Source organism: Asparagus officinalis, chromosome 3, assembly GCF_001876935.1.
Source record: "Asparagus officinalis chromosome 3, Aspof.V1, whole genome shotgun sequence".
NCBI lineage: Eukaryota > Viridiplantae > Streptophyta > Magnoliopsida > Asparagales > Asparagaceae > Asparagus > Asparagus officinalis.
Window position 1 is genome coordinate 108,804,468 of NC_033796.1, and position 12,250 is coordinate 108,816,717.

Here is a 12,250-nt window from a genome sequence, read left to right on the forward strand (position 1 = left end):
CCCATAAATCCACAAATCGATGCCACCTAAATAATACTTTTCCTTTTCCCATTTTACACCTAATTAATGCCCCATGTGAAACTTTCTAGGGCAGGGTGAGATTCTCTTTCTTGAAAATCGAACTCACAGATTTTTGTTTCTTCAATTGTTGACCTTATACATTTGTTGTTAAGCTTATGAGTTGTTGAGCTTTTCTGTCAGTTGTCAACGTTATGCATTTATTGTTAAACTTTTGGTTAATTGTTAAACTTATGCATTAGTTGTTAAGCTTTTTCTTCAGTTGTTAAGCTTATGAATTGGTTGTTAAGCTGATGTATTTGTTGTTAAGGTTTATGTCAATTATTAAGTTTATGTGTTTGTTGTTACACTTTTTCGTTAGTTGTTAAGTTTACATATTGGTTATTAAGCTTATGTGTTTGTTAAGCTTTTTCATCAACTACTCAGTGTAACCATTAGCTATTAAGCATATATATCTTGTTAGGTTTTAAGTTTATGCTTTTGTTGTTAAGTCTAGTCGTCCCTGTATATGTATTTCTCCCCTCAACTATATATTTGGAGTCATCTTCAACGAAATCACCAATTAGAAAAATTATCTTTAGAGATTTGGTGTTTTCAGCCATTACATAGAAAAATTAAAGCAATCCCTAGTTTTAAGAGATTTAGAGGGAGAAAAAAGGGAATCTTCTTCAAGATGAAGAGAATAAAAAATGGCCAATTAATTGAGTTAAGGATATGATTAAGGGGAGAAAGAAGAAAGAGATGAGAGAGAGAGAGAAAGATGTACGACGTTTAGTGCATGATATTATAAGTTGGATACATTACTAACTTCTGAAAATGTTTAATTATTTTCTTCATATATCTTTTACATTTACTGCAAGATATTATAAGTTGGATATCCCATTGTATGTGCTCTTGTGTTTGGATTTGTGCCGTTATTTTGGTTGTTTTGGTCTTTATCTCGACGTTTGGTTTGATTTGGTTCTCGAAGCACGCCCGTTTGTTTGTCCCACTTCCGCGCCGCGCGCAACAAGATATTATAAGTTGGATACATTACTAACTTTTGAAAATCTTTAATTATTTTCTTCATATGTTTTTTACATTTACTGCATGATATTATAAGTTGGATACCCCATTGCAATTTGCATGTGCTCTTGTCCAATTCTAATAATGCCGAATTCTTGTCTCCATTCTATATAAGAATATATCAAGATGTACGATGTTTCATAGAAGAGGGGCTAGGATTTAATTCCCACCGCCAAAAACACGTAGGATGGGACCATAAATAACTTTCGTAGCTTTGTAAAGTTTAGTCTTCACCAACAACAACATTTCTTAGCATTAAACCAAGTCTTAATATCATATTTTGATTCCCTAGAGCGCCTCTGTAATTAAATCTAATCAAGTTCGATTATTGTTCAAATTATGTCCAACTAATTATCCAAAACAGGTGATTTTTTTTTTTTGGTGAATGAAAAATTTTATTCACTACCAAAAATGTGAAAGTTTAGTACACCTCAAGATACTCAGATTAGCACAACATATCTGAGTAACAAACAAAAAGAAATCTACAGACCCCCTTAACAAAAATTACAACTTCCACCTTCAGGGCTATTGAGAACAATATATAATATCGCCATTTTAATTTCTTTGATCACAGCATCTGCACCTTTGCTTTTCTCTTGAAACAGTCTTCTATTCCTTTCTCTCCATAAAATGTAAACTGTAGTGACCATAGCCATTTTCTTAAGTTTTTGAGTTAAACCCTTACCTCTCAGACAGGTAGAGAACCAGTGTACACATTGGTTCCAATTACAGGATTTCCATCTACTTCGGAGCCAATCCAACACACCATTCCATATATAGCATGAAAAGGGACATTCGAAAAACAAGTGATCCCTGGATTCCAACGAAGCAGAGCATAGGCAGCAGGAGTTAGAGTTTGCAATCCCCCACTTCAAAATTCTGTCCTGTGTCAATAATCTATCCTGGATTGCTAGCCAACATATAAAAGAGTGCTTAGGGATATTCAGTCTCTCCCAGATAAGCTTCGACCATGCTACATTATTTGCACTTGGATACAAGCACTTATATAGGGCAGAGAGTTTTATTTTTCCATCCAAAACAGGTGATTAATTTGGATTAGTTTGAGCTTACTGGGTTTAACCAAACCAAGGTCCTAAGCCCAATTGAAATATATTTTTTCAATTACTGACTTCTGAAACTGTTTAATTATTTTCTTCATATATTTTTTACATTTACTGCATGAGGTTATAAGTTAGATACCCCATTTTGTTTAACCAAACCAAGGTCCTTGCACTACTCTTGTCCAATTCAAATATTGCTGTGCTCTTGTCCAATTCTAATAATGCTGAATTCTTGTCTCCATTCTATATAAAAAATATCAAGATGTACGATGTTTGGTTCTCAGCACTTATAAATACCCCCCTCAGCCTTAGATAAAGTTAGCAACATCGAGGAAGGGGTGAAGATAGCAGGTGAAGGTATTGTAGTTTTAGTATATGGGTTTCTCTATTGCTTTGCATGTTTAACACTGGTTCTTTAATTACGATATGATTTTTGTTTAGGCATTATATCAGAAAACCCCCCTTAGGTTTAGGGGTTATCAGCAAACCCCCTTAAATTTTAAGGTATTATATAAAAAAGCCCATAATGGCGTTATCCCTCATTATTAAGGGTGCACTCGGTCCGGATGCAGTTCAGATATGATGCTTACCATATCCATATCCGTTTACCCATCTCGGATACGGATACAGATACAGATATACCTCGGTAAGAAAAATTTATAACCATATCCGTTAAAATCGGATATGGTTACGGATATACATGCGGATATATGAGCGGATATGCATGCGGAAACAAAACGGATATGAACAAACTAGATAGTATGGAGAAAAACATAGTTCATGTGATACAAAAGAGTTTGTTAATATGTTCATTATAATTGAAAAGTTAAGATTAGATATTTTGATCATCAAAATTAATCACAAATCCATAATCTAATAATGTAAACTATCGTAAGAGTATGACTAATATGTATTCGGATATTTCGGATACGGATAAAGATATTTCACTACAAAACCATATCCGTAACCATATCGTATCGGTTATAGATTTGACTAACCATATCCGTATCCTAACGAATATAGTTGCGGATATTTCCTCGGATACGGATACGGTTTAGCACCCTACATATTTTTTGTGGGCGAGCTTTTCCTACAAGAAATAAGATTAATGTGTAAAACTAAATTTTAAATTTTTTCATTACGCAGGGGTGAAATCCGTAACTGGGGAGTGTTTCTGTTTGCTGAGAAATTGGGATAATAAGGGATAACACAGTTAGGGGGGGTTTGTGATAAAACCTTAAAGTTAAAGGGGGTTTTCTGATAACCCCTAAACTTAAGGGGTTTTTTGATATTTTAAAAGTTAATGGGGGTTTCTAATAATCATTTAAAGTTAGGGGGTTCTGATATTAAGCCTGTTTTAAGTGAAGGTTGAGAATAAGTGCAAATTTCATCTTAGTGTATGAACAAATTATAATCATTCAGGTATCATCAGATGTTTATCATTAAACCATTAAAGCGTAGTGAGAGAGCTCAAATCCGGCAATTATCTTGATTATTGTTAGAGATCTCTTCCACTCATCAAATCTTTGGAGTATCTAGATGGGCTAGGATAATGTATTTGGACCCAGTTCAATCAAAATGAATCCTATTTGAATCATGAGTCCAAGCGTACTTAACTATGTAGTATGTATCTTCTAACTCTATTTGCAATGTTTTCATAACCCCCTCCCCACCCCCCAACCCCCCCTTCCCCCAACGCGACGAAACTCACACAATCGTCTGGTCGTTTCCGTTTTAAGATTAGTCGTACAATTATCTAGTGCAGGGAGTGAGAAAATGGAGGCCAGCCAGATCAAATCCATAGAGATCAGCCTTAGCTATGCTCTGACAGCGGGAAACTACGTGAGCAAGATCGAGACGATGCGTCAAGAGAACGCAGCAACTTGGTGTCGCAATCGCCCTGTACTCCCCACCGTACTCAATGAAAAGGATCCTGGTTTTCTGAAGAATCTCACTTGGTACGACGTTGTACTTGCTTCCGATGGCGGGAAGACGGTCAGGCTGAGGATCCGACGCGATCAGCTCTACTTACAGGGTTTTTGCCTAAACAACGACGGTAAATGGTTCGAGCTGGGAGATCAGCACCTGATCGCTGAAAACTCAACACTTCTTCGTTACGGGCATAACTACAATGACCTGTTACGCGCAGCTGGCTTGGAGACAACAGGAGGTCTCACTAAACTCACCTTTGGGCGTGAGAAGCTCATATACGCGGCACAATGGCTTCAAACCCCAACAACTGACGTCAAGAAAACTGCCCAAGCGCTGCTCATTGTGATTGGCATGTTCTGTGAGTCTGCGAGGTTTATTCCGATTAGTAGCTATTTTAGGAGGACATGGCAGGAAAGCAAGAACGCCCCCGCTTGGGTCGATACCCTGGTCCATCGGTGGGGACAGCTCTCTGGATGTTGTTTGTTCTATGATGCTGATCCTACCTATAAATGGGTTCCTCAGAAACTTGTGGTTGAGGGACCAGCACCGAATTATGATCCAGTAACGGTTGTGGCTAAAACCATGGTTGAACTGCTGGAATATCTTGGCATACTGCAGAGGGATCCGAGTACTATCGTTGCTCCTAAGGCACAGGCTGTGGCCGAGTGATATCCTGTGGGTTTAAATAATAATGCTGTATATGGAATAAATGTGAGCCTGCTAAGGTTTCCATGGGTTCGGAGTGATGTTGTGCTCCGGGTGAAGTCTGAAGTCTTTTTTCTGAGTCACGTACTGTAATGGGCAACTAGTCTTTTGCATGAATAAATAAAGCTGTGCTTGCAGGTCTTAATTTGGTATATGCGACTGTCACAAGAAACATGTGTTGATCGTATGGGTAAGAAGCTCCAGACCTAATTAGACTAATTTATATGGGCATATGAAAGTGAGTGGGCGTCAATCATACAAAAGATTGCTCACTTAGGAAAAGTTCATTCAATACTTATTTTGAGAACTTAATCGTTTTCAATTTTTCCGCTCTCAAGAGTCTCATCTGCAACCAAAACTAGCCTCCTCTCTTTCTATTACCACTTTGCCAGCAAAAGGCTCCGTACACAGCTTTTTTCCATTTAAAATACACATTTTATCGTTATTAAAATTATTATTTTTTTGTCTAATACTCATGCTTCGTAATCTGATCGCCAATCCTTTAAAGTTTATTGCTTCTCAACTTCTTTCTACAAGAAATTTTCTAGGAGCAAATAACATGGGTGCTATTAATTTCTGCAGGATGGATGTAAAACATTCTGTCTTATAAACACTGCATGTGATGGAAAATCTTGTTTCGTGGAAGCCGATGTAAATGTTCTGTTGTACCAGTGATTAGTGTATTCATTCCCATACAAGATGTAAACATTAAACTGGCTTTGCGTATTGTAATATCTTGGTTCATATTATTTATCACTTGTACCGTAAAATTATCTGTGCAATCAGGGTTTTATGTTGAAAAAATATGTGATACCATGACTTATTTTTATTGCTTTCCTTACCTTTCTCTGCATCTTTTGCATCTACTCTCATCTGATTATTCTCCAGTTTCATCTTCGTTAAAGCAAAACCACAACAAAGTAAATAACTTTCTTTAAAGAAAATTAACGGCAAATTAGTATGGGGTTGCAATAGCTCAAGCTCCTTGATCTCCAATTTTCCTTGTGGAAAGATGAAGAAGATGATGCCTTGATCATTCTTGGTTCTTGAACTGATTTCTTGAAAGATTCTTTAACTTAGAAAACTGTACGAGAGTGAGGGAGATAGAGAAGAGAGAATTTTGTAGATAGTTAAATCTGATGACAAAAATAAAGCAACTTTTTGGGTGATGAAAATATTATTTATTAATGTTATAAAAATGTTTCGTGGAACATAAGACGCATGCAGATACAATACAATTTGTTGGATAGCAGGTTCTTAATCTATTTTTGTAACATGAAGTTATTAGGATTCCTAATCAGCTTTGGTAACAGATTATTAAGATTCCTAATTTGTTTTGTTTTTGGTTTTAGGATTCCTAGTCTGTTTTGATTTTAGGTTTTCTATATATATGGAACGCATTAGAAGAGATTAGAATCATCAAAATAAGGAGAGTTGTAATCAGAGATTAAAGAGACTTTTTGAGCATTGTGAGAGAGAGATACTGTGAGCAAGTTGAGAGCTTTGGTTGAGGGTTAGTTTGTGAGTTTTGTGAGATTGTAACCCTTTGTACTCTCCTTGATTTAGTGGAATCTCCCCATCCTCTCCCCGTGGACGTAGGCAAATTGGCGAACCACGTAAAATTGGTTGTCTCGCGGGTTGTATGATTTATAATAGCTTATTTAGGTTCCCTCGACCGGTCAGCCCTAGAACTGATGAGAGAAAGAGCTGATATCCCACTTTGTTGAGATATTTTACTTTTGGTTCTTGTTTCCTTCGTGAAACAGGAATTTCCATTGCGACCTGACTCTCTTGTTGTTGCGCCGAGGTGCTGTTGAAATTTTTGCTGTGCGCAACAAGTGGTATCAGAGCCCATATTTCAGATCTAGGGTTTTTTGGAATTAGGTGGAGGAAGATTCATGTGTGAAGCTTGGTTCTTGGAGTTCTAGGTTTCGGTGGAGATAGCATTAGGAGTTACCGTTGGAGATTTCGCTTTTCTCGTGTGGACATGAGATCTATTTAGAATCTGATCTAGGGTTCAGTTGGGTAATTCTTAATTTCTATCAAAGTTTGATTCTTTCTCTACAACTTGGAGTTAGTTTGCAATGGGAGAAGAAGGTGAAAGCAGCAAGTCGATGGCGAGTACAGTTCAAGTTAGTTTTCAGAACACTAAAATTAGTGTGGTGAAATATGACGGTAAAATCAACTTTGGTTTGTGGATGAGCGACGTATAGGATGCGCTCAATGCTCAGAAGTTGGAGGAGACCATCATGATCCACGAGAGACCACCAAAATATAAAGAGGCGATATGGGAAAAGATGAATAGGAACACTTGTGGGGTGATCAGGTCCTGTTTAGAATAGGAGCTGAAGTATGATGTGATTGGGGTGACGTCTGTAATGAAGATGTAGGAAACTCTCAACAAGAAGTACCTTACGAAGAGTGTTGAGAATCGGTTACACTTGCTGCATAGGTTATTCATATTTTAGATATCCAAAGGCACCTCGCTTGCGGCTCATGTGAACAACTATATAAAGTTGTTATCAGACTTGGCGAATGTTGATGAGAAGATATCGGATGAGTATAAGGCTATTATCTTATTGGGCTCCTTACCGGATGAGGAGTATGACACCTTTGTGCTCACTTTGTTGAACGGGAAATCTTCTATCAGCTATAGTGAAGTTACTAATGCATTGACGAATTATAATTTGAGGAGAAAGGACAAGGAGACTTCCCGTGCTAGTACTTCAGGCGAGGCCTTGTCGACGAGAGGTAGAAACCCATATACAAAAGATGGTAATAGAGGGAGGTCAAAGTCAAGAAGCCGCCACCAATTAGCAAAGAACCAATGTGCATTCTGCAAGGAGTAGGGACATTGGAAGAGAGACTGCCCAAAGCTCAAGGAGAAAGAGAATGGTAAGAAAAAGGGCCCGAAGGCCAATGATATGAATATTACGAAAGACGATGATTCCGATGATTCGAGTTTTTCTCTACTGATTACTCTGAAGGTGAACCACTTGGATGCTTTAGATTTGATGCTTGATTCCGGCGCTACCTATCATGTGACCCCTGGGCAAGATTGGTTGCATCTTTTGAGAAGCTCGATGGGGGTATTGTTGTCATGGAAAATGATCAATCCTATGGCATTTGTGGGATAAGTACCATGCGTATTCGGATGCACGATGGAGTAGTTCGTGAATTGAAGAAGGTAAGATTTGTTCCTCAGCTAAAGAAGAATCTTATCTCAGTTGTAGCTTTAGAGGCGAAGGGATTCAAGGTTACCTTTGAGGACGTTGTAGCAAAGGTTACAAAGGGATCCTTGGTGGTGATGAAGGGAGTCCACATTTAAAACTTGTATTATCTGAAGGGGAGCACCGACATTGGCCAGGTAGCTTCAGCTATTTCAGAGGCGGACATGAGTAGACTTTGGCATTATAGGTTGGGGCACACAGGAGAGAAGTCACTGCAGGTTTTGTGCAAGCAGGGGCTATTGAAGGGATCCAAGAATGGTAATGTGGAACTCTGTGAACACTGTGTTCTTAGCAAGAAGATGAAGGTGAAGTTCGGACTGTCCATTCATAGGACAAGGGACATCCTGGACTACGTGTACATAGACGTTTGGGGTCCCACCAAGACTGCATCACTTGGTGGTCGACATTGGTTCATCACGTTCGTTGATGACTATTCTAGGCGATGTTGGGTGTACACCATGAAGCATAAGAATGAAGTCTTAGATTTGTTTGTGGATTGGAAGAAGAGATTAGAACTACAAACTGGGAGAAAGATTAAGATGTTGCGATCCGATAACGGTAGTGAATATACTTCAGACCCCTTTCTGCAGCTATGTCGAGACGAGGGCATAGAGAGGCACTTCACGGTTAGTCATACACCGTAGCAGAATGGGGGTGGCAGAAAGGTTAAATTGGTCTTTATTAGAGAAGGTCCGATGCTTATTATCGTAGAGTGGTTTGGAGAAGATCTTTTGGGCTGAAGCACTTATATATGCGAGCCACCTCATTAATAGGCTGCCTTCATCTGTGATTGAAGGGAAGACCCCTATGGAAATGTGGTCGGGAGAGCCAACACATGACTATGACCAGCTCAAGGTATTTGGGTGCCCTGTATTTTATCATGTGAGAACAGATAAATTGGAACCTCAAGCTAGGATGGCCATATTTGTATGATTCAAGCGTGGTGTTAAGGGATACAAGCTATGGGATCCAGTTGATAGAAAGATCGTGCTGAGTAGGTACGTCACATTCTATGAGACTTCTATCTTAAAGATTCCCATCTCACATCAGGTGGAGAGCGACCCGATAGAGGAGATATTGCAGGTGGTGGAGATCGATGTAGCTCTATAGTGTCCATATGGTATAATATCCATTAGAGTACCGACTGAGGTGACACCAGGCGAACACAACGGTGACATGGAGGATACGAGTACTGATGTGCAGGATTAGGGACTAATAGCTTAGGTTCAGGATTCTATTGCGGTTCGGAGACAGAGGAGAGACATACGGATGCCAACATATTATGCCAACACAGTTACGTTCGCACTTCCGGTAGAGAGTATCGATGAGATGGTGCCTACTACATTCAGAGAGGCCGAGCAGAGGTCGGAGGTTGATTCGTGACAGGTGGTTATGCAGGAGGAGATGGAGTCTCTTCATAAGAACGATACGTGGGAGCTTGTTGATCTTCCAAAGGGGAGGAAGGCAATTGGTTGCAAGTGGGTATACACAAAGAAGGAGGGCATTGAGGGCACTCCATTAAGGTTCAAAGCTAGATTGGTTATGAAGGGCTATGCACAGGAGGAAGGTATTGACTATAATGAGATTTTATCTTCGGTGGTGAAGCACTCTTCGATTCAGATTTTGCTAGCTTTGGTGGCACAGTATGGTTTGGAGTTAGATCAGTTAGATGTGAAGACGATATTTCTTCATGGTGATCTTGATGAAGAAATATATTTGACTCAGCGATTGGGATTTTGAGCTGCAGGGAAAGATAAGTTGGTTTGCAGGTTGAAGAAATCGCGATACGGTTTGAAGTAGTCTCCTCGACAGTGGTATATGCAATTCGATGGTTTTATGATTGGTCATTCGTACACTCGGAGTTAGTTTGATCCTTGTGTATATTTTTGCAAGTTGAAAGGAGGTGTGTATATCTATTTATTACTTTATGTCGATGACATGTTGGTTGCCTCTATTTCCAGATCTGCTATAGATGAGTTGAATGCACGACTTTCAAAGGAGTTTTAGATGAAGGATTTGGGTGAGGCGAAGCACATTTTAGGGATGGAGATCGGCAGAGACAAGAAGAAGGGTAGAATTTATTTGACACAGGTGGCTTATTTGAAGAAGGTACTACAGCGATTTCATGTTAGTATGGATACGAAGCCAGTTAGTGTACCATTAGAGCCCATTTGAAGCTTTCAGCTGACCTTTCACCGAAGTCAGCTGACGATTGAGAGTTGATATCGAAGACTCCATATACGAGCGCAGTTGGGAGCTTGATATACGCAATGGTATGTACGAGACCAGATTTGTCACAGGCGGTGAGCATGGTTTCGAGATACATGCATGATCCAGGAGTGGGTCATTGGGACGCCATAAGATGGATTTTGAGGTACATTTGAGGTACGCTCAATGTTGGTTTGATTTATAAGTGGGACACTACAGGTGGGCAGTTATGCATTGGCTATGTTAATTCGGATTATGTCGGAGATTTGGATAAGCGTCGGTCTACTACGGGGTATGTGTTTACTTTGACCCGTGCGCCGGTGTATTGAAGATGCACCTTACAGTTGATGGTGGCTTTGTCTACAATGGAGGCAGAGTATATGGTAGTTACGGAGGCTGTGAAGGAAGCTATTTGGCTTCGAGGACTTTTGGAGGAACTTGGTATATCGCAGCGGTCTGTCACTATTCATTATGATAGTATGAGTGCTATCTATTTGGTTAAGAATCATGTTTTCATGCGAGGACAAAGCACATATATGTTTGTTATCACTTCGTTCGAGATGTTCTTGAAGATGGTGATGTGGATATTATGAAGGTCCACACGAAGGATAATCCGGCGGATATGCTCACTAAGGTGGTTCCGAGCAATAAGTTTGATCATTGTAAAAGCTTGTTGCACATTCGTGATTGTTGAGGCCGTTGACGGCCATTTGGATGAACTATGCGCAGCTTGATCCCTTAGGAGAGGGGGTACGTAGGTAACCACATTGGTGGGCGGATATGCTCACTAAGGTGGTTCCGAGCAATAAGTTTGATCATTGTAAAAGTTTGTTGCACATTCATGATTGTTGAGGCCGTTGACGGCCATTTGGATGAACTATGGGCAGCTTGATCCCTTAGGAGATGGGGTACGTAGGTAACCACATTGGTGTAGCCAAATTTGGTGAGACGACGCATTGGTGCTCATGTTGGTGTTGGCTCAGTTTTGGGAATACTTCGTCAAGGTAGAGAATTGTTGGATAGCAGGTTCCTATTCTATTTTGGTAACATGAGATTATTAGGATTCCTAATCTGCTTTGGTAACAGGTTATTAGGATTCCTAATTTGTTTTGTTTTTGGTTTTAGGATTCCTAGTCTGTTTTGGTTTTAGGTTTTCTATATATATGGAACACCTTAGAAGAGATTGTTTACGGTGAAAGTTGATTTCTTCATTGCTGAATCCATTACACATTTATCGATTACAGATTCAAAGTAAAATTAGTCTTTTTATAAGACCTTTACACAATGAAAATAAAAAAAAGTACAACTCTCGTCAAACAGCGCAGAGATTGTTTATCGATCTTCTGCTTGTGTGGGATCTTGGCCTGTGACGGGGACGTTGATATCCATGGACCACCAAATGATCAGATCAGATCCAGAACTTCGTCGATTCGTGAAGGAATCAAGAAGCCGAAGCGCTTATCTCGGCAACAGCAAGATAATGCTCTTCTTAAGATCACCGTAACGGGGTAATCTTAAGGGACGAACCGGGCTGTAGATCTGACGAACTCCTCTTTTTTATGCCGAAGAATCCACTGAAGTCTCCTCCTCCTCTCTGAAATTTGTGGCTCTTCAGTCCTCAATCCGGCAGGGCTTCGCCAATGCTCGAGAATTTCAGATCTGAAAAAATAAAGGCCCTGGGGCTGTATTTATAGGCTTCAGGAGCCCTGTGTTCGGATAAGAAAAAAAATAAAGGCCCTGGGGCTGTATTTATAGGCTTCAGGAGCCCTGTGTTCGGATAAGAATGGTTGATTCTCTCTTATCTTCAGTTAAAACCACTTAACCACGTTCTTAGATAGATTCAGATCAGTTGGAACAAATCCAGATGGTTAACGTCGAAAAACGGTTAAAAACAGCCAAAACAGCATTCTGGGGGTTGCGGACACTTATGAGTGTCTCGGCGTGGCCGAGACACTTACAAGTGTCTCAGCCAAGCTGAGACACTTGTGAGTGTCTCGGCTTAGCTGAGACACTTGTGAGTGCTCGGCCTTT

At 39.8% G+C, this 12,250-nt stretch overlaps 1 protein-coding gene across 3 annotated transcripts in view; it reads left to right on the forward strand.

The window, feature by feature from the left end:
* LOC109835714 overlaps window positions 2,420–12,250 on the forward strand; it is an 85,004-nt gene continuing 75,173 nt past the window's right edge. Inside the window, exons 1-2 of one of the 3 annotated variants that reach the window (XM_020403721.1) lie at window positions 2,420–2,501; window positions 3,910–4,933. In XM_020403721.1, coding sequence (XP_020259310.1) covers window positions 3,921–4,745 — 825 coding nt within the window. In that variant the 5' untranslated portion in view covers window positions 2,420–2,501; window positions 3,910–3,920 and the 3' untranslated portion in view covers window positions 4,746–4,933. Of the gene's footprint in view, window positions 2,502–3,904; window positions 4,934–12,250 lie in introns of those variants that run through there. The other 2 variants (XM_020403720.1, XR_002245679.1) reach the window with 2 other exon arrangements.